Consider the following 22256-nt stretch of genomic DNA (forward strand, 5'->3'; position numbering starts at 1 on the left):
TTGTTATGTATACTCCAGGTTGGATTCTTTAGCCATTCTCTTAGCAGTTTTCTGAGCTAAGCAATATAACCTGTTACTTAATTTATTACCTTACTAGGTCAAGAGAGAAAACCTTTATAATTGTTGTGAAAGACTATTGGTTGCCTACCCAACAGTCATTCTCTTGTCTTTTTTGAAACAGAACCATGCTTTCTTTGGGGGGGGGGCAGCATGTGCCCAGCCCCAGGTTATAAATCACAGTTGTTTTATGTCCGTTCCATTCTATGTAATACCATCCTTTTTACCAACATATATTAACTCTCATCTTTACAACAATCCTGCAAGGCAGGTATTATCTCTTCCTCTTTACTCGTGGGAAAACCCAAACTTAGAGGAGCGACTGGTTTTGAACAAGATCTGACTCCATAGCTCTTTTTAAAAATTATTTATTTGTTTATTTATTTGGCTGCGGTGGGTCTTAGTTGCGTCACGTGGGATCTTTAGTTGCGGCATGAGAACTCTGCGGCATGTGGGATCTAGTTCCCTGACCAGGGATGGAACCGGGGCCCCCTGCACTGGGAACGCAGACTCTTAGCCACTGAACCACCAGGGAAGTCCCTCCATAGCTCTTTACAGTGCACCACAGCACTACTCATCTGGGAGTAACTTTGTACATCTTTCATGACTCAGGCTGAGGGTATTCTACTTTTCTCTTTGACCTATCAGAGTGTCCTGTCTGCTTCCTTCCCCATCACCCTTGACAATCTGGGTGCTCCTTAGGGCGACTCACTACCTCTCAGGAACAGTTCCTAATGACTTCCAGGAACCCCCTCACCCGCCAGAAATGTGTCTAATGACTTCCAGGATCTTCTCCCCCCACCTCAAGAGCTGCTCCTAATGACCCCAAATCCCTACTCACGGAGGAACTGCTTTTTAATGACCCTAAGGACATCCCCCCTCAGGACTTGTCCTAATGACCCACAGAGCTCCTTTCCCCTTAGGAACTGCTCCTTTCAAGAAATGTCCCGGTTTGCCGGCAAGTGAGGGGGTTCCCAAGACACGGGACTTTTTGCGTTTTAAAAACCGAGACAGTACTGGGCAATCTGGGACAGGTAGGTCACCTTATCAGGAACTCCTTGACCTCGGAAGCCACCCCTAAGGGTCCCCAACGCACTTTTACCTTAGGTAAGGGTTCTACTCACCCCGCAGAAGAATGTCCCCACCCTTTCGTTAGAAACATCCTACAACGACCTCATCAGTGCCTTTCCCCTGGCCAACTAGCCCATTTCTAGGCACTCAACTCTTTTAATCCAGATTAGCTACGGGCGGCCAGAAGCCCGCCTGCGATTGGCCAGTTCTGCGATTCAGCAGAGATGCTCAGTGGCCGCGGTCGCGAGTGGTACAGCATTTCCTCCCGGCAACAGCCCTAGCCAGCGCTCATAGGCTGAGCCGATTGATGTGCCAGTACTTTGGGGCGGCTTCAGAGCGCGTTCATTGGCTGTTTGAAGGTTTCTGGCAGCCCCTGGATTGGTTGACTTTGTGGAGCGCTGTGCGACTGCGCAGAGGCCTACTTTAGAGGAGGCGGAGCTTCGACCTTAGCCGGCTGGGAGAGCAGTCGGATCGGCTAGTGGCGACAGCAGAAGTCGGGCCTTAGCCCTGCCGGGGCAGTGGGCTTTAAGTAAGAACCAGAGGGTTTTTGAATCCCTTAAGTTTGTGGCTTCTGTAGCCGTGACCGTGAGCTCTGGTGGGGGAGGGGCGGAGGGCGGCCTTCAGCGGTTAGTGATAGGCATGGTTCTCGGTCAATGGGAGCAAGCGCTTCTGAAATGGGTCCTGAGATTGGCCCTTTCCAATCTCTTATAGCCAATAGACGTCGGGAAGGGTGGGCGGGTCTACTGGGCCTTATTTTCTTCTTCCTGCGGCCCGGACTCACTCGCCTAGGCGGCGGGGCCGGGAGGGGCCGGGCGTCTACGAGGTGAGCTTCGGGGACCTTGGGAGCGGGGGGCTACCTTGGGAGCGATACCCGCGGGAGCATCTGCGAGGGGAGGGGGTGGGAGTTTGAGGTGGTTGTTAGCAACAGCTCCCTTTATTGAGTTGATAAGTACCCGGCCTAGTGCTTAGCGTTTCGCTTGCATCATCTGAGTTAATCACAGCAACCCTGCAGGGCAAGGAGGTTGGGATCCCCATTTTACAGGAGGAGAAACTGAGACTCGGACAGCTTACACAGCCAAGGTCACACAGCTAATAAATGGCAGAGACTGGATCTGTATTCAGAGTTGTTTTAACTCCGGGGCAGTGCTCTCTTAAACCAGTAGGCTTTGTTGCTGGGTGGGGGGAGGAAGGTGTCAGGGAACGGGAACTTTCCCCAGGGAATAGATTGAGGGAAGGGAATCCTAGGGTAGAAGAAAAGGAATGAGCAATTGAGGTAAGAGCAGAGAAATCAGTTACTCAACAGTTACTGAGTGCCTACTCTGTGCCGTGCATTGTTCTAGGTTCTAGGCTTACAAAGATGAATAAGGCCAGAGGCAGATGAAGCCCCATTAGGGGTTTGGGAGGCCCTACAATGGGCCCTAACACTGTGTTCACATGATTATGTGTCTTTATAAAATTTGCAAGAGTAAGATATTTTGTATTCTTTTTTTTAAAGAGAGGGTCTTCAAGATTGCATAAAACATTAGGTTCCTCTACACTTGGATCTGCCCTTGCAAAGGGCTTAGACTAAGTGGAGATTATGCTGTAGGCAGCACAGAGTAATGGAAGGAGCACTAGGAGCACATTACAGGACTGTGGGTAAATTTCCTGGTATGTAAAACGGAGCTTACAGTATATCTGCCATGCAAAGTTTGACGAGGTGCAGGAAAGCACCAGGCCAGGAACGCACTTTAGTCTTGGTGAAATGGAAGCTGGAGAGATGCGGGTACTGGGACTTGTCTTCTCTCGTACCTAAGACAGTTCTACTCCATGCTGTCTTCCCAGCCTTTTACTAGATTGTTGGTAGGTTGGACACAGTCTCCTCCCTTCTGATCGCTCCAGCTCTCAAGGGGACTCTTGGAGCTGAGCTGCCATGGCTTTGGGACCCAGATTTGGGGGAATTGAGTAAAGAAAAGGACATACGTTTTTTCCTTCTAAACTGGCTTCTTTTAGCTGGTGTGCTTGGTTCTTATTCAGTCAAAATAGTCTATTGTGTTACCAGGCAATGGGGATGCACCCACTTAACTGAAGGCCTCATCTAAAAACAAAGTAGTATTTATTTCACCTCCAGTCAGTTATGAAGTTTGCCCTTTATTGCCAGTTTATTGCCTGTTTAAATTTTGTCCTTTGAGTTCTGGGTACAGTGCAATTGAACTAGTTTCTAGCTTGACTTTGTATAGCAGTGCTGAAACTGCATTTTGGTTTAGATATGAGAATAATTTCACTTTAGGGTTTTAAAAATCATAGCTCAGGCTACTAATATCAGGGTACTCTTTAACCCTTAAACTTTGTAATCTGGTAGCCAACTAACTTTTCTTAGGAATCTAGAATCCTGTTTTAAAGCTTTGCCCTAGAAGGGAGCCCGTAGATTGATTTTTATTTTTAAAAAATCTGGTTGTAATATATTGAATTTAATACTTAGAAACAGTTAGCAAGGTGTGAATAAGGGAGCAGCTGAAAAGTGAAGGGTAAAATATGGGCGGGGCAGCTGCTTTGTTAGATAGGACCAACAACCAAATAATTACAGTTTCCCTTTTTTAGCTGAAACAATGTCTCCACGTAAGTCAGGTTTAAATACAGGCAATTTTGTACATTAGAATCCTTTAGACAGAACCTTTTCTGTCCCAGTGTGTCTTACTCATTTAAATGACCTGCCTAGAGGCAGATTCCAGGTGTGAGGTCTTACGGCTGCTTCGGAATTTCTTCATCTTTTACTATTTTCAGCACTGACATTTCCAGCATTCAATCTTAATTACATTTTATATATATATTTTTAACATTTTAAAAAATATTTATTTTTGGTTGTGTTGGGTCTTTGTTGCTGCGCCTGGGCTTTCTCTAGTGGCGGTGAGCGGGGGCTACTCTTCATTGCAGTGTGCAGGCTTATCATTGCAGTGGCTTCTCTTGTTGCGAAGCATGGGCTCTAGGTGCGTGGGCTTCCGTAGCTGTGGCTTGCGGACTCTAGAGCGCAGGCTCAGTAGTTGTGGTGCACAGGCTTAGTTGCTCTGCGGCATCTTCCCAGACCAGGGCTCGAACCCGTGTCCCGTGCATCGGCAGGCAGATTCTTAACCACTGCGCCGCCAGGGAAGCCCACATTTTATATAATTTTATGTTCTTAATGTATTTCTTCAGATTCCTGCTTGACCAAAGTGACCTCAAAAAGGAGGGAAAATGGCTTCTGAATCTGAAACCTTGAATCCCAGTGCTCGGATAATGACCTTTTACCCGACTATGGAGGAGTTCCGGAACTTCAGTCGTTATATTGCCTACATTGAATCCCAAGGAGCTCATCGGGCTGGGCTGGCTAAGGTGGGGGACGGGGCCTTTGGGACTCAGGGTGGCAGTAAGATTTTTCCTAAATGAAGGCTGGAAGAACCGAGTTTTACTGAAAGGCAGGCTTGGTGGTAGTTGAATATTTGCTGTCCTATTTACAAGTTAATTCCTTTCGTTAACATCTGAAGCATCTCTTTTTAGGTTGGAGAAGAGCTGCTTAGAATGTTTAAAAGGGAGGAAGAGAGCAGTGTCCCAGGGCCAGCTGCTGTGGTGCTTCCATCTCTTGGTGGAGAAGGGTGTTTTCATCAATCCAACTTCTCTCGTTCTCGGTTTTGGTCTCATCCAGCACTCTGATAGTAATTTGGCTTCCCATGTGAACTTTCTGTTAGATTGAGAGAGAATCAACTCTTCAACCTCCTGTCTTGATGCCCAGATAAGATTCTGAGGCTGAGAATTCCGTACCTTAGATCATTGCAACTAGGCAGCTAGTTGGTAGCAGAACTGGATCAGGGCTAGCATGACAGTGTGACTTGCCGTGTTTGGGTGAGCATGGTTAAATCCATGTGACTTTTTAGTAGAATCGGCTGTTGGCCTGCACACTTCTTGGACTCTGACCAGCGCGTCAGGTTTCTGATCTCTTTGTTTCTTGTGTTCCCTACAGGTTGTTCCTCCAAAGGAGTGGAAGCCACGAGCATCCTATGATGATATTGATGACCTGGTCATTCCTGCCCCCATCCAGCAGCTGGTGACTGGGCAGTCTGGCCTCTTTACTCAGTACAACATACAGAAGAAAGCCATGACTGTTCGAGAGTTCCGCAAGATAGCCAATAGCGATAAGTGAGTGAAAACACTTTCCTTCCCCCCTGTCCTAGCTTCTGGGACCTAATATCTCATGTGCAAAGCAGTCTCTAGGACTGCTGCCATTCCACTGAAGAACAGTTTCCTCACCTCTAGCATCTATCTCTGTCCGCTCTTTACATGGAAGCGTTCCTCATCTCGGTACACGGTCACAGTCTAAACTTGTACATATTTTTACGTAAAGTAATCCCATTGTTTTTCCTTCAAAAGTAGGATCATTTACTGACTCTAATAATTTGCAAGGTTGCCAAGGGGAAACTTGGGAGTTGGTTCAAGAGGAGCGTTGGCCGGATGTATTGATACCACCCACTTATCAACAAGTGGCCTTCGTAGTTTAAGTTACCTCTTCCTTCTGGGTCCTCCTGTCTTTCATCATGGCAACTCCTCACAGCCCCTACAGGTGCTGTCTCGTTTCCTTTGTGACATTAACCAAATGTGAGTGAACTACCGGGCTGGTTGCTGTTTTCTGTCACTCCGTCCTCGTCTGTACATTTTTGTCTCTGTTGGAAACATCTTTGTTTAGGCCTGCTGTTTTCAGTTGTTTTCCTCTGCTGTTTTTAGTATTTTGCTCTCATTATCTCAGATTTACAGAGAATAAGTTGTGTGTTCCCCTCGTTGGGCTCTGACTAGTCCTTCTTAATCCTCTTGCTTGGATCTTCTCCCTTCCCTTGTTACTTCTTCATTTTGTGGCTCCACAAGGGATTCCTCCCTCCCCCTTGCCTCTTCTCCTGAGCCTTTTTGGTCCACGCATATCTTGGTTTCAGCCAGACTTTTTTTTTTTTTTTTTGCGGTACGCGGGCCTCTCACTGTTGTGGCCTCTCCCGTTGCGGAGCACAGGCTCAGCGGCCGTGGCTCACGGGCCTAGCCGCTCCGCGGCATGTGGGATCTTCCCAGACTGGGGCACGAACCTGTGTCCCCTGCATCGGCAGGTGGACTCACAACCACTGCGCCACCAGGGAATCCCCCTGCCAGACATTTTTGCGGCTCTGCCATGGAGACTCCAAGTAGAGCCTCAGCTTGCCAGGCTTCACACTTGGAGTGCTTTATCATCTCACATCAGGTCGCACTCTTTCTCCGTCTGTGCTCTGCCTTCTTTTCCTTTGACATAGCACAGTTCTAAGTGTGGGCTTCCAATTTTATTGGCAGCCTAACTCTTAAAGCATCTCTGTTGCTGGCCAAACTGCTGTCTAATGAGAGAATCTGTGTAAAAGCCTGTTGAAGAAGTGTGCCACGCTCCGCAGATGAGAGGCTGTGCCGTCTTCATGTCTGCTTCCTAGCTCTGCGCCGTGCCAAGCACGCTTTCTTTGTTTCACGTTGGGTTGACCTCACTCAGGCCCCTGTGCTGTTCTTCCTGTCTCATCAACATATGGTAGGCCTTACCTTCTTTCAGGACACCTCTTTTTAAATCAGCCGGTCCTGTGTCTTTTCCCTTCATCTGAAATACAATCAATTCTTACCTTTGATTTCTGTCTGTGTGGTCAGCCAGCTTTAAGAAAACCCAGTAGGGTAGAAACCTAAACTTTTAAAGCAGATCAGTTGGAAGTAGAGTTATTTGTATTTAAAGGGAACTTGAGAGTTCTAAACTTTATTATTCATTAGTTTAACATCAAAATGTAAGGCAGTATTTAAAGTAAGATTTTTTTTTTTTCCCACTCATCTCATTATCTCCACATAGTTTCCTTTTGGTCTTCCACTCCTTATCATGATTTTTGGCCATTTGAGTTATAGTGTGCATTTTTTAATACCTATTAGGTTTACACGTTACTCTTTTTAAATTGCATAGTAATTTTTAAGTGGTTTGAATTTTTAAAAGATTTTTTTGGGAGTAAGTTTTCAGTATGTGATTATTGAGCTAAAGAGTACAGATATTTTTAATGGTATTATGTGGGGAGATATGTATATATATATATATATTGATAGGGGTGTGTGTGTATTTGAGTGTGTGAGCATATGTATACACATGTATTTTGCTAAATGGAACATCTGATGTGCAAAAACCTATTTTTATGTTTTTAGGACTATTTTATATTTTTATTAAAATATTTGGTTTTCAGGCGTGATGATTTGTTGAATGTTAGCCATACTGCATAGGATGCTGGTAATGTAGCAGTGACAATTGAAGTGAGCCCTCTTGGAGACGCTTTCTTAGAGTGCAGGGAAGTGAATTCTGTTCCAGGGCCTCAGCTCTCCATGTGCTGGGTTTTGGTTGTCTGTGGATACTTAGGGATTTGCAGTCTTGGTTCTCACAGGTTTGGAATCCTGTTTTCTCCCTGTGTGGCCAAGCCATTCCTGACAGGTGCAGTGTGTAGTTATAGTAGAGTCTCTTGAAAGAGTGGAGGATATCATTCTTAAGGAAGATGGGCTTACATCTTCGTGTACATTACCTTTTTTGGGCCCAGAACCCACGAAGTGATGTTGAGGGAGTTACTGGGTACTATATTGGAACCTTGAAGGCCAAGGTTATGTCTTGTTCTTTGAAATGTCTTGCTATCCCTGGAATGGGATTGTGTCTCATGCCGTTCATAATGCCGCATGTATTTAGTCCCTTGTAAGTGGCTAACACTTTTTTTTCTTTTTTAACTTTTTAAAGGTACTGTACCCCACGCTATAGTGAATTTGAAGAGCTTGAACGGAAATACTGGAAAAATCTCACATTCAATCCCCCAATCTATGGTGCAGATGTGAATGGCACTCTCTATGAAAAGGTGAGACTTCCTGGGATCTCTATGCAGCATTTTTGCGATTTTGTAATTTAATACCATTTTCATCTGCCCAGCATGTAGTGGGCACCAAAAAGCTGTTTTGCTGAATGGGTGTCTGGACAAAGGAATGGCCCACCACCAGGTGATGGGCTGTGCTCACTTAATTGTGGGTAGTTTTGCATGTGACTGAATTTTATTTCTCCCACTCTACATGTGAATTGGATGATATGGTGTTCTTAGCAAGAGCTGTTACAAGAGGCCGTGGGTGGTAGCTCTGATGAGTTCTAGGAAGGGTGGGATCACAGTAAATGAAATGTTGGGGGAGAGCAATGTAGTTTCTGAAGAAAAAAAGATCACTGACCAATATAATGGAAGGGGTATATATTTAAGAAGAGGAAGATATTTAGATTTTCAGAATCCTCAAACAAGATTCTGTAGCAAAAGCTGTTTTAACAAATTTCATTGGCTTAGGATTTAGTGCTTTTTGGCATAGAGAACAGCCTTAGATATGATACAAGGAAGAAATATTTGGGACTGTTTTTTGGATGATTAAAAAATCTGTAGGGTGTTTTAGGGATTATCACTCTGATTAATTTATTGTTTTTGTAAATTATTTGAAGGAAGACGTTTAAAAAGTGGATTCCAGGTTTGTTGATGACATCTTTTTTGGGTGGTGGGAAGTGACGCTTGTAGGCATAAATCCAGAACTTACTTATAGGAAGGGGGCTCCTTGATGACCTTTACAACTCAGGATAACATTTTAGACTTTTTACTGAAGACACTGCCCAGTGGAAATAAGGGCTAGATAAGTCACAAATTAGTACACTTGATTCCCATGCTTTGTATTTTTTATGGTTTGAGAGTACTTTCCTATTTTGACTTAAGTTTCTTTCTTTTCCTTTTTTTTAAAATTAATTTATTTTTGGCTGCGTTGGGTCTTAGTTGCTGCACGCGGGCTCTCTCTAGTTGCGGCGAGTGGGTGCTACTCTTCGTTATGGTGCATGGGCTTCTTTTTGCGGTGGCTCCTCTTGTTGCGGAGCATGGTCTCTAGGTGCGTGGGCTCCAGTAGTTGTGGCACATGGGCTCAGTAGTTGTGGCTTGCGGGCTCTAGAGCGCAGGCTCAGTAGTTGTGGTGCATAGGCTTAGTTGCTCTGCGGCATGTGGGATCTTCCTGGACCACGGCCCGAACCCTTGTCCCCTGCATTGGCGGGCGGATTCTTAACCACTGCACCACCAGGGAAGTCCTGACCTAAGTTTCTTTAGCTTCTGTGCAAACTCTTCCTCTTGGGTTTAGAACAGGTGGCTGTCCCTCCTTTTTCATCTTTCATGTACTAGTGTTCAGTGTTGTTCACCAACTGGTGTTTGCCCTTCGGAGGTATAATGGCGTCAGTTCCAGTGGCAGCTCTGAACAGCGAGTGAGGGGTGCTGTGGTCTTCAGGGCCATGCAGTTTCAACATTATTCCCAATCTTTGTTAGGAGTGACGGCTCACCCGTGACCTGCTCTGTGATTGGTGGGTTCAGAGCCTCAGTTTATATTCAGTATAACTTCCTCTGCAGCATGTTGATGAGTGGAATATTGGCCGCCTGAAAACAATCCTGGACTTGGTGGAAAAGGAGAGCGGGATCACCATTGAGGGTGTGAACACCCCATACCTGTACTTCGGCATGTGGAAGACATCCTTTGCCTGGCACACCGAAGACATGGACCTGTATAGCATCAATTACCTGCACTTCGGAGAACCCAAATCCTGGTAAAGTCGGCCTGCACTTGGCACTGGGGCTTCTCAGCTTTCATGTGCCCAGGGAACACCTTGGAATCGGGCAAAATGCAGATTCTGGTTCGGCAGGCTTAGGGTGGGACTGGTGTGTTACATTTTGTTCCGACTTTCAAGCAGTAAGGTGCTGTTTGAGCTCTGGTGCTGTCCCTGCCCTTGGAGTAGCAGGCGTTAGCGGGCCGGGCACTTAGTACCACAGTATGAAAACAGAAAGGTGCCTGAGTGACCGAGAGCCATGGGGGCTCTCCCACTGCTGTCTGGTTTCTTTTTCTGAACAGGCCTGAGGCATTTCTTAGAGGCAGACTTCCAAGACTGGAGTCACTTCTTCAGATGATAGCTTTCTTTTCCTCATGGAAAAAATATTTGGTGAGCAGCAGTGTGTGCTTTACTCACGAGGGGACGCACGACCACTCAGCATCCGCTCCCCGCTCTCCACCGAGGCTGCCGTCTGGCTGGGGAGAAATCAGAGAAGGCTCTCTCGTTTCTTCCTGCGCCCACCCATCTATCTCAGCATGTTAGCGAAGATGCTGCCTTCAGCAAAGCAAAAGACAGATGAGGTGCCCACCCTCACACAGATAGGGGACTGGTCAGGAGAGAGAAAGTGGGAGAAAAGCTCTGGTTGCTGGGGAGAAATCAGAGAAGGCTCTCTCGTTTCTTCCTGCGCCCACCCATCTATCTCAGCATGTTAGCGAAGATGCTGCCTTCAGCAAAGCAAAAGACAGATGAGGTGCCCACCCTCACACAGATAGGGGACTGGTCAGGAGAGAGAAAGTGGGAGAAAAGCTCTGATGGGGAACAGTGGTTGTAATAGGTTCACACAGGAAGGTGTGTGAGCATGGGGACTAGAGAAGGCTCCCCTGGAAGAGATGACAGCTGAGCTGAGAGCTCGCAGATGAGGACGCGGCTGGGTGTGGTGGTGGTGGGTTCGGAAGGGGGACTGAGGGAAGGGTGTCTGGGTGGTTGTAACAACACGTGCAAAGACACTTGAGAGCGAGCACGGTGTCTTGAGTAACTAGAGGAAGGAAGTCCCTTGTGGTTTGCGTGCTGTGTATGAGGACGGAGGAGCGAGGAGGCCGGAGGGGACACCGTGGCCAGGCCACGGGGAGTTGTGCAAACTGTATCCGTCTCCATTCCTTTCCGGTATCTTCAGCCACATCCTTTCCCAGGGCTTTTCTTTTCTTCTGTCAGATGCTTTCCAGTTTCCAGTCTTGGAAGGGGGAAAACCCTTTTGAGCCTGTGATTACCCCCTAACTACTGTCGTAGTTCCTTCCTTAGGTGGCTGGACTTCTAGACTCTAGCTTTTGTGTCTTCACCATGTTTACTCTGAAGTTCCCTGAATTTGGACTTTCTGTTCTCGGGTCAAGAGGTTTTCTAGTTGCTATATACACTCTTTAGGTCATCTGAAGTGGTTCCTTTAGAGACTTCTGTGCAAGGTTGCCTGATGGATCACAGAGTCCTTTAGGTGACAGACATTTTCCTCAGCTCCTCATCTGTTTTGTTGCATAACAAAGCTATTTGGGATGGGAAGGTTTTGTTGTGGAATCATCTTTAGAATGCATTGTAAGGGTAAATCAGACTTACTGTGAGTTCCCAAATATAAAGCTTAACAGTTGTGCAAAAGTTTTAAATAGTCTTCTATGTATTTTTTATTTTTTCTGTTTTTTTTTTTTTGCTGTACGCGGGCCTCTCATTGTTGTGGCCTCTCCCGTTGCGGAGCACAGGCTCTGGACGCGCAGGCTCAGTGGCCATGGCTCACGGGCCCAGCCGCTCCGCGGCATGTGGGATCTTCCCAGACCGGGGCGCGAACCCACGTCCCCTGCATCGGCAGGCGGACTCTCAACCACTGAGCCACCAGGGAAGCCCTTTTGTTCGTTTTTTAATGAAGGGCATTTCCTATGGTGTCTAGATATGCACAGGGGTGGAGGAGTGAGTGCTTACTGGGTAATCAGTACACAGTTATGGAGACAAAGGGAAATGGGCTCAGCACATAGGGGCCAGGTCTCTGGTACCTGATCCATTGTCACCTCGTTTCCCATCTTCCTCCCTCTATCTCATCCCAGTTAGGCCTTTCAGGCTCTGCCAGGAGCACTTTAATGCCATCCTCCTTTTTTTTTTTTTTAAACTTTTATTGCATGAACAACATTATAAAGGAGAACAACATTGAGTGTGTATCATAAATCCTGGTTCATGATAAGTATTCAATAAATGTCTTGTTAAATGAATGAATATAAAAGATAAAACCACTCACACTTCTGCGTGTGCTCTGCCCTCCTCTGCCCAAACAATCTAATACTTCATTTCTCCAGATCCCTATCTAGTTCTCGTGGTTGGGAAGTTGAAAAGTCTGATATTTCAAGCTGATCTGAAAGGGGGGACGAGCCCCTCTGCTCAGCGGCTGATGCTTCTGTGTGCTTGCAGGTACTCCGTCCCGCCTGAGCACGGAAAGCGGCTGGAGCGCCTGGCCAAAGGTACGGGGTCCACTTCGCTTGCTGGGTCAGACCTGCCTGTGAGCTGCGCTCATTGCTCTAAGGTGTCCACTTGCTGTGGTCCTTTCTCAGGCCCACATGTGGGGAGTGAGCCAGACTGCCAGATTGGTTACATATCAGAGCGACTAAAATCAGAGCCTTTTCCCACTTTGTCTTGGGAAGGGACTTACTAAGTCTTAGACTGTGTTTGCCTCAATTTTATCATGCATGGGTTTATTTGACCAGGGATAGTGTATTGGTCATATTGGGTCTGTCTCTTTTGCCAAAAACCCAAATCATCAAGTCAAAGTTGAATTTTATGCTTTGGTTCTTTTTAGTGGACTCTAATAGATTTGTACCTCTACAGAGCCTATTTCACAAGAGCTTGGGTCGTGTGTGCTGTAGTTGTGTTACTAACAAAAGGTTGAGGATCCCAGTGAATGGAGAAAGGCTCTAAATTGTTTCAAAGGTCTTTGTGAGAACAGAGGCACCTGGGGCAATCCCCCAAACAGGATTTGATTACCCATGTAACAGCCTACACAGGAGACAGCCCAGAGGTTCACTGTAGAACCTTAGGATTGACCTGAAGCTAGAAGAATCTGTGGAGATCACATTGGTGATTCATCCTCCTTATCATGTAGATGAGATGCACGGTGTGAGGTGACTCCAGGGTTACAGAACCAGTGTGGGGCTGTGTATTAACTGTGCCCGTTTTCAATTAAACAGGCTTTTTCCCGGGCAGTGCTCAAAGCTGTGAGGCTTTTCTCCGCCATAAGATGACCTTGATTTCTCCTTTAATGCTGAAGAAATACGGAATTCCCTTTGACAAGGTGAGTGGATTTTGCACACAGCAGCCCTTGGCTTACACGGAAACCACCCTTTCTGGCGTGTGTTTCACAGAGGAGCTTTATTCTGCTTGATTCTCTGTACCAGGTGTGGGCCAGGGCTAATCTGTATCCTCATTTGATCTCGAAGCATTAAAGGTGGGCTACCCCTTCCTGGTGCCAGAGGAGGGTCAAGCCCCCTTGAACAGTGTCATCTGGAGGAGTCATTAATTACAGTCATGGTGTCTGATGTGTAGAGGCTTTGCATGTCACAGAAGACACCAAGTCCCCAGTGGTTTTGTGACCCATCCCTGGCCACTAAGCTCAGTTGTAGCAGAGCTGGAGCACAACTTTCCAGGTCTCTAGATGCCTGCCATTTGCTGCAGCTGCTTCCCGTTTGCTCTTGTTCAGGTGACTCAGGAAGCTGGGGAATTTATGATCACTTTCCCTTACGGGTACCATGCCGGCTTTAACCATGGCTTCAACTGTGCTGAGTCCACTAATTTTGCTACCCGGCGGTGGATCGAGTATGGCAAACAAGCTGTGCTGGTAAGTCCGCTGGGTTTCCTTCACAATAACTGTGTCTAAAAATGACTGGTTGAGCCAGCCAACCTTCTTAGATACACTGGCTGGTGATTAGAACATTTCTTTGAGCTGCTGGAATTCAGAAGCAGAATGGCGGGGAATGTGCAAAAGTGCCAGCATCTTGTGTTCACAAAGAATTTAAAAAGATTTGTTCAGATTTGAGTTGTATAAAATGAGGTTTCTGTGCTTGAGTCCATTGAGCATTAAAACTACACCTACACACTGTGCTATTTCTTTCTTTAGCCACTCTGGGATTTCTCTGTTGAGGAGAAATCTTAAGGGCTTCCTTTTACATTAGGGAAGCAGCAGGGCTGGACGTTTGGCTGGGAGTAGACTCGCTTCTGTGGTCCTGGCTTGGATAGACAGCAGAGGGAAGATGGACATTGACCATCCAGGGTCTAAGCTGAGCCTCATCTCTACCCGTTCTCCATGTGCCCTAGTTAGCGCCCAGGTTGACTTGCCCCAGTGCCATGTGTCTTCCACCCTTTTTTCCCTGCTTCCTTTCATATGTGAAGGCTCTGCAAGGACGTTATGCCCTCAGCCTGTGAACCCAAACAGTTCAGCCTTAAACTGTCTTGTGTCTTTTCCCATTCGGAGGGAGGAGATGGGAGGAGGGGGTCGGGGGAGGAGCAGGGCAAGTGTCTCACCTGGAGCTCCTCTGGCACCTTGCGATAGTGCTCCTGCAGGAAGGACATGGTGAAGATCTCTATGGACGTGTTTGTGAGGAAGTTCCAGCCAGAAAGGTACAAACTCTGGAAAGCTGGGAAGGACAGCACTGTCATCGACCACACTCTGCCCACGCCAGAAGCGGCTGAGTTTCTCAAGGAGAGTGAACTGGCCCCGAGAGCCCAGAAGGAGGAGGAGTGCCCGGAGGAGGACGACATGGAGGGGGTTGAGGATGGAGAGGAGGGTGACCTGAAGAGGAGGTAACCCTGCAGCCCTCGGGCCCAGCTGCCTGAGGGAGGCGTGTCTGGCAGCTTCCGTAGCCTCCCGAGAGACTGCTTCTGAGTGGGGTGTTTGAGCACAGCTGAGGGAATGTTTTTCTTGGTACGGGCCCCAGAATCCTCAGTGAGGTGTTCAGGCCCTTCCTCATGGCTGCCACCCAAGGATGGTAGCACCGCTACATGGGCCGTAGTCTGCTGGAGCAAGGCTCACATGCGTGCGAGGGCATGGCTCCCTCTGAGCCAGAGAAGCCAGTTTTCTCATTGTCATTTGAGGGCTTTTTAAAAAATAAATTTATTAGTTTATTAATTTATTATTATTTTTTTATTTTTGACTGCGTTGGGTCTTTGTTGCTGCGCACGGGCTTTCTCTAGCTGTGGCGAACAGGGGCTACTCTTCGTTGCGGTGCGCAGGCTTCTCATCGCGGTGGCTTCTCGTTGTGGAGCACGGGCTCTAGGCGTGCGGGCTTCAGTAGTTGTGGCTCGCCGGCTCTAGAGTACGGGCTCAGTAGTTGTGGCACGCGGGCTCAGTAGTTGTGGCTCGCGGGGATCTAGAGCACAGGCTCATTAGTTGTGGCGCACAGGCTTAGTTGCTCTGCGGCATGTGGGATCTTCCCAGACCAGGGCTCAAACCCGTGTCCCCTGCATTGGTAGGCGGATTCTTAACCACTGCGCCACCAGGGAAGTCCCCATTTGAGGGCTTTTTGAAAAGGCGAGAGTAGTGAAGGAAATGAGACTCGCAGGGGCAGGGGCCAGGGTCCTCGGTGTCTGAGCCAGAGGATCTGTCCTCAGGAGAGTTTCTCCTGGGCTGTGTGGGGAAGAAAGGAGGAACATTTATCGGGGACCTGCTGTACACCAGGCGCTCTGCCAGGTGCTCAGCACACCTTTTCTTAAGCCTCATGTCAAACCTGTGAAGGGGGTGGTGACATCCCTATTTGCATTTGATGGAACAGGCTCCGGGAGGTGAGGTCCCTGGTCTCAGGTGGCACCAAAGTGTGAAGCAGGCTCTGGCCATTAATTTTGGGTTGTGTGGGGAGGTGTTTGTGTAAGCAGATGTATACTGGGGCTCTTAAAAAGTTTGCCCTCCTCCTTGCAGCCTGGCCAAGCACCGTATTGGGACAAAGAGGCACCGAGTTTGTCTTGAAATCCCACAGGAGGTGAGTCAGAGCGAGCTCTTCCCCAGGGAGGAGCTGGGCTCTGGACAATACGATATGGCAGAGTGCCAGGCCGCCCTTGCTCCTGTGAGGCCCACCCACAGCTCCGTGCGCCAAGTTGAGGACGGTCTCACCTTCCCAGGTGAGTTGGTTATGGTATTTTTCCCCACAGCCCTAATCATTCTTTTCTGTGTTGGACGCCACATCAATGCAAGGTCGCAGATGTGACAAAGGGGAGGCGGGTCTGTGAGCAGATGGTGTGATTGGAGTGTGGGAAGTGCTTTGGTTGGGGTCACCCAGGGCGGCTGAGGAACATAGGGGAAAGGCCTCCGCCCACCCTCTGCCTGGTGAAGTGCCCGTGAATTAACTCTTACAGAGTAAACAGCGATTTTCCAGGCAGACAGACTGGGGGGGACATAGAAGGGGCTTCCCTGATAGGAGGAGCAGGGGCCCAGGCCCAGAGACGTGCACAAGCATGAGCTGTTTGGGGAGCTGGCAGTGATTTCCTGTGATTTGAACAAGGGGTGGGAAGGGTGGGAGACGGGTGTGTCACAGGAGCGACCTGAGAAATGGGATGAGATGATGTGGAGACTGCCTGCCGCCTGAGAGTTTGCTCATTGGGAGGCTTGAGAGGCCGTTTGTATTTCAGGAGAGGACAGTGTGGTCCAGTACAGTGTTTGAAAGCGTTCACTAGGACAGTTGTTGAGTATAGATGTGTTAGGAAGGGGCTTGTATCAGTCTCGGGTCAGGCTTGGAGGATCTCTGCGTCGACAGGACCTTGGAGTATCTGCTGAGAGCCAGTCAGCACTATGGACTTGGACCCTGGGGCCCTGCTGCCTTCTGTTGAGCCGTCTTTCTAGCCTGGCTTCTCTGGGTCTCTGCTGAGCTGCAGGAGACTTCTGAGGAAGTGACAGCTGCCACTTAACTGAGTGTCTGCTGTGTGCAAGGCTGTGCTCTCACCTTACACGCAGCAGTCTTATTTAAAAACCCTGGAGAGAGGTGGTAGTATCCTCAAGTTACAGAGGATGAAACTGGAGGCCCAGGGAGGCTAAGCAGCTCGCCCCAGATCTCACAGGGACCCTGTCGGTGGTGGAGTCAGAGTTCAGAGCCAGGCTTCACTTGCTGCCCGTGTTCCTTGGCCTTGTCAGTCTGCCTTTCTTTTTTTTTTTTTTTTGCGATACGCGGGCCTCTCGTTGTGGCGTCTCCCGTTGCGGAGCACAGGCTCTGGACGCGCAGGCTTAGCGGCCAAGGCTCACGGGTCCAGCCACTCCGCGGCATGTGGGATTTTCCCGGACCGGGGCTCGAACCTGTGTCCCCTGCATCGGCTGGCTGACTCTCAACCACTGCGCCACCAGGGAAGCCCCACTTTGCCTTTCTCGAAGTTCAGAAGCACAAGAGAAAGTGGGCTCTCTACAGTGTGTCTGTGTGTTTCAGATTATTCCGACTCCACCGAAGTCAAATTTGAAGAGCTTAAAAATGTCAAGCTGGAAGAGGAGGAGGAGGAGGAGGAGGAGGAGATGGAGGAGGATCAGGAAGCGGCTGCCTTGGACCTTTCTGTGAATCCGGTTTCTTTTGGGGGTCGCCTCGTCTTCTCAGGCTCCAAAAAGAAGTCATCTTCCAGCCTGGGCTCTGGTTCTTCACGGGATTCTATTTCTTCCGATTCAGAAACTAGTGAGCCTCTGTCCTGCCGAGCCCAAGGGCAAACAGGAGTCCTCACTGTGCACAGCTACGCCAAAGGGGATGACAGGGTCACCGCAGGAGAGTCATACACGAGGAAGAAAGGGGGTGTCACCAGGAGCATCAACGAGCAGGAGCTGGCTGAGGTGTGGGCGCTGGGTGGGGTGGGGGGCAGGGGGCCTCCCGTGTTGGGGAGGGAGGTGGTTCTGGCACTGGGCTGCTGCAGAGTCCCAGATGGCAGGAGCGTCCCTGGACCGCCAGTCTGCAATTGTGTCAAGCAAAAGCCAGGTGGCAATGGGTCACTTCAGCTTGTCCTTTGCTCGGAGTTCCTCTCTCTTATCTCTGTGTGACTGTTGTTCCAAAGAATTGCCTTGCAGCCTCAGTGGCCGCCCTCGGTGGATCTTCAGCTGAGTTGGGTGCATCCTCTGCCCCTCCTGGCCTTAGGGGCCAGGGTTCGAGTGGCAGTGGTTGCAGGGTTTGAGGTTTGGGGTGAGGTGGCCTTCCTTAGCCTGGACTCCCCTGGGAGTTCTCCCTCTACTCCCCTCTTCATTCATCCCCTCCCAGTATAACACTGCTAACGCAGCATCGATTTGGAGGCCAGGATGAACTCCAGAGCTGTAACCGTGGACATGTCTGTTCAGGCCTCCTCTCAGGACACGCCGTTGCCAAAAGCTCTGTCTTTTGTTTGTTCTGTGTAGAAAGGCGTTTGGTGGGTCTGAGTGGGATACAGCGGGCCACGTTGGGTGCAGCCGACTCAGGCCTGCCCTGAGTGACCTGCTCTCTCCCCAGCCTTGCAGCCTATGCGTAAGTTGCAGCCCAGGCTGGGGCTGGAGTGGGGTCACTGGCAGGTAGTAGAAGTCAGCACAGACTTCCCCGTTCCCTTCCCTTCATCTTTGAAAAATTTATCGTCTAAAAGTTTTTATTATGAAACATTTTAAAAGTATATGCAACTAGAATACTGTCATGAGCGCCACGTGTACCCTTGTTATTTCTTCATATTAACAATTGGCTTGTTGGCTTTATCTTTTCTTTGGCTGAAATACTGACACTTAAAATTCCTCTAGTTTTTTCAGCAGTGCCTTTCTGTGGTTGGTTTTTCCCCTTGTCTTGAACACCCGATGTAGTTTTTCTTTCTGCCTTCTCTGAATCTTGGGCTCAGTTTCTGTAGACCCCCATTCTCCACGTGAAGGTCCCCCCTCCCTCTCACACGGCGTGTGGGTATCCAGCGTACAGGTGCCTCTGATCGCCACTCCCTCTGCACTCCTGTGGCTGCTTCCGCAGGAGAGGGCTCTTCCGCTTGGAAACCAGAACCCCTTAGGTTCCCTGTGGCCGCATCCCAGCCATCCTTCCCAAAGCTCTGTGCCCTCTTGTGCATCCTGCTGTCTCTGCAGGCCACGCTGTCCTTCTCTTGCCCTGTCCTCCTGACTTGCTTTTCTCCAGCTGCATTCACAACCACAGAAGCCGCTAACAATAGCAAGGATTTACTAGACACTTGAATGCGTTGTTCAGACCACATGTTACTGCTGAAGCAATCTTACCACAGTCAGGTTTTTTGTGGCGTTTTTTTTTTTTGGTGGTGGGGGCAATACATAAATTACAGCCATCTTTTTTCCTCTCAAATTAGGAACCAGTTAAGTTATGGATACAGGAGGCGGGCACATGCACTCAGAATGCCACTTTGTTACCAGTTAAAATGGTTGAAGAGAGTGGCTTCTAACCTGTGGCCGAATGGCCCTGCCGCTCACTTACCCTCAATTACAGTTGACCCACCTAGTCACAGGTGGCCCTGGACGACTCAGGCCCCTCTCACAGAGGCAGAGAGTTTCCCACTCATCTTCTGTGTGTTGTGCACACAGGAATGCACTCACTCTGCAAAAGGCAGATGCCAGAAAATGAAAGCCAGGACTCCTCCCGCGGAAATATGCTGGGAGAGGCTTCTCTCTGACACGCCTCTCTCGTGCAACCCCTGCTCCAGAACCGTAGTGTGTCTTGCTGGTTCTTTTTTGTTTGTGTGTGGACCTCTCAGCTGCAGCCTGATGGTAATAACTTCTCCGCTCCGTCACCTGCCATCTTTCCCACCTCTCCCCTTGACGTGCTGACGTCCTCTTCGCTTTACTCTGTAATGGTTTGTACGCCTGCTCTGGGCTAGGACTGTGCCTTCAAGGAGCTCATAGTCTAGGCAAATAGATGCGAGCAGGGAATTCTGGTACCTGGTGATGAGCATTGCAGCACAAGTGGAAGAGTTAGCAGCTTGGCCTGGGGTTGGGGTGAGGAGGCAGAGAGACAGCAGGGGAAGGAGCTTAGCGGGAGCATGCTGGGAGGATGAGATGAAATTGGAGCGGGAATCTAGGGGAGGAGAGGGTTCTGTTTGGTGCTGGGGGCTCATGCCAGGGTCAGAGCAGGTCGGGGGTCCACAGTGGTTTTGTTGGTCTCAGGCATATGGGATGAGAAGGCCTTGGGAAGTGTGGGTGGGCTGTGTCAGGAGCCGGGTCCTGGAGTTCTGAGGCTCTTTGACTTGAGAGTCAGGGGGTGGGGGGCAGTGGAAGTTTCCCTGCCATGTGTTTTTGGAGATTGAAGATTTCTATAACACGTTTTTTAATACACAAAGATGCATTGAAGATTTCTATAACGTGTTTTTTTTTTTTTTTTTTTTTTTTGCGGTATGCGGGCCTCTCACTGTTGTGGCCTCTCCCGTTGCGGAGCACAGGCTCCGGACGCGCAGGCTCAGTGGCCATGGCTCACGGGCCCAGCCGCTCCGCGGCATATGGGATCCTCCCAGACCGGGGCACGAACCCGTATCCCCTGCATCGGCAGGCGGACTCTCAACCACTTGCGCCACCAGGGAGGCCCTATAACGTGTTTTTTAATACACAAAGATGCATATGGTATAATACAGTGAACCAAAATACTGATCGTCAAGATCTAACAGTTGTCAATATTTTGTCACATTTGCTTCATCTGTCTTTTTTTTTTTATCTTCTTTGTGGCTGTGCAACTTGTGGGATCTTAGCTCCCTGACCAGGGATTGAACCTCTGGCACAGTGAAAGCGCTGAGTCCTAACCACTGGACCGCCAAGGAAGTCCCCATCTGTCCTTTTTTTATTTGCTGAAGTATTTTATAGCAAATCCGGATGTTATGTGATTTCTTCCCTATTTCAGTGTGTATCTCTAAAAAATATGGGTGTTTTCTTAATCACCATGCTGTTTTACTTACTTACTTACTTACTTATTTATTTATTTGTTTGTTTGTTTGTTTGTTTATTTATTTATTTGCGGCACGCGGGCCTCTCACCGCTGTGGCCTCTCCCGCTGCGGAGCACAGGCTCCAGATGCGCAGGCTTAGCGGCCACGGCTCACGGACCCCGCCGCTCCACAGCACGTGGGATCTTCCCAGACCGGGGCACGAACCCGCGTCCCCTGCATTGGCAGGCAGACCCTCAACCACTGCGCCACCAGGGAAGCCCCACCATGCCGTTTTATACCTAACAAAATGGCAGAAATTCTCTAGCATTATCTAATACCCAGTTCACAATCAAATTTCCCCAGTAGTCTAAACAAAATTTATTTTACAGTAGGTTTGTTTGAATCAGGATTTAATTAATCTTACATCTTATGTCTGTTCATTATGTCTCTTAAGTCTGCCTTAATCTAGAGCAGTGCCCCTCTGTCCACCTGCCACTGACTCACTCAAAGAAACTGTCAGTTGTTCTTTGGATTGCCCAGTGAAGCGTTTTTTAAGCTTTGCATTGATGTCTTGGAAGATCACTTTGGAAGCAGTATAAAGGTTTTTGGGGGAAGAAGGAGGCAAAATTAGAAACAGCAGAGGTTCCTTTGAAGATGGAATTATAGATGATTTTCACTTCCTGCATTTAAAAATTGTTTGAATACTTTTTATGAATACGTATTATTTTTATAATCAAATACTTCTCCTTCAGGACAGGAGGAAAAATGGTTTGCAAGAGGGAAATCAGTTTGGAACCTGTTCCTTTAGTCTGAGAGGTGGTGAGGGCCTGAGCCGTGAGGTGCTGGCGGGGGTGGATGGAGGGGGCTGGGGTAATGACTGCTTGGAAGGTGGGAGCCCGGGGCCGGGGGCTGTGTGGGGTGAGTGGGAGGGCAGTGCAGGGGTGACCTGGAATTCTGGCTCGTGTTACTTACCGGATGGACAGGGGTGTATCGGTGGAGGATGGAGGTGGCAGGAAAAGGGAAGGGGTTATTTGAGTGTGACTCAGGTGTGAGTTCAGCCTGGGGCATGCCGAGTGCGACCTGCTTGTAAGGCAGGCATTGGAGACGTGCATACACGCACCTTAGGTGGGTAGTTTTGGGAGTCACCCTCACCTGGAGGGTGTCGGTGGGTGTGGGAGAGTTCGCCTGTGGGGCATGTGGAACATGAAGAACAGTTTTCATAGTACGGGTGTTGGTAGAGGGCCCGGGAAGGAGAAGGACAAGCAGAAGAGAGCAGCCAGAGGTTCAGGAGCTAGGAGAGGGTCGTGTGTGCAGAGCCGGGGAGGAGAGGGTGGAAGACGGGGAGGAGAGGGTGGAAGACGGTGGCAGCCGGCTGAGTGGGCCTGCGTTAAAGAGGGGGCGGTGGGACATAATGAGGGCGGGAGGCGGGGGAGCTCTGACAGGAGAGGGCTGGGGTCTCTAGCAGAGGCGGGCACAGGAGAGGATGGCTGCAGGTGGGTTTTTATTGTAGTAAAATATGCATGACATAAAATATCACTCTAACCCTTTTTTAGTGTACAGCTCAGGGGCCTTAAGTGCCTTCATATTTTGTGTAGCCATCAGCAGGCCGCAGATAGTTTTGAGGTGGGAAGAGGCAGTTGTCTGTCTGGAAC

The 22256-nt window shown here is 48.9% G+C and overlaps 1 protein-coding gene across 2 annotated transcripts in view; it reads left to right on the forward strand.

Moving 5' to 3' along the window:
- Nucleotides 1-1551: 1551 nt before the first annotated feature.
- Nucleotides 1552-22256, forward strand: part of KDM4A (lysine demethylase 4A) — a 44059-nt gene continuing 23354 nt past the window's right edge. Inside the window, exons 1-11 of one of the 2 annotated variants that reach the window (XM_060089668.1) lie at nucleotides 1552-1657; nucleotides 4300-4476; nucleotides 5102-5277; nucleotides 7889-8003; nucleotides 9558-9751; nucleotides 12194-12243; nucleotides 12967-13070; nucleotides 13476-13613; nucleotides 14325-14575; nucleotides 15687-15886; nucleotides 17179-17567. In XM_060089668.1, the coding sequence (XP_059945651.1) occupies nucleotides 4339-4476; nucleotides 5102-5277; nucleotides 7889-8003; nucleotides 9558-9751; nucleotides 12194-12243; nucleotides 12967-13070; nucleotides 13476-13613; nucleotides 14325-14575; nucleotides 15687-15886; nucleotides 17179-17567 (1755 nt within the window). In that variant the 5' untranslated portion in view covers nucleotides 1552-1657; nucleotides 4300-4338. Of the gene's footprint in view, nucleotides 1658-1897; nucleotides 1952-4299; nucleotides 4477-5101; nucleotides 5278-7888; nucleotides 8004-9557; nucleotides 9752-12193; nucleotides 12244-12966; nucleotides 13071-13475; nucleotides 13614-14324; nucleotides 14576-15686; nucleotides 15887-17178; nucleotides 17568-22256 lie in introns of those variants that run through there. The other variant, XM_060089669.1, reaches the window with a different exon arrangement.

The sequence above is a fragment of the Mesoplodon densirostris genome, chromosome 2, assembly GCF_025265405.1.
Source record: "Mesoplodon densirostris isolate mMesDen1 chromosome 2, mMesDen1 primary haplotype, whole genome shotgun sequence".
NCBI lineage: Eukaryota > Metazoa > Chordata > Mammalia > Artiodactyla > Ziphiidae > Mesoplodon > Mesoplodon densirostris.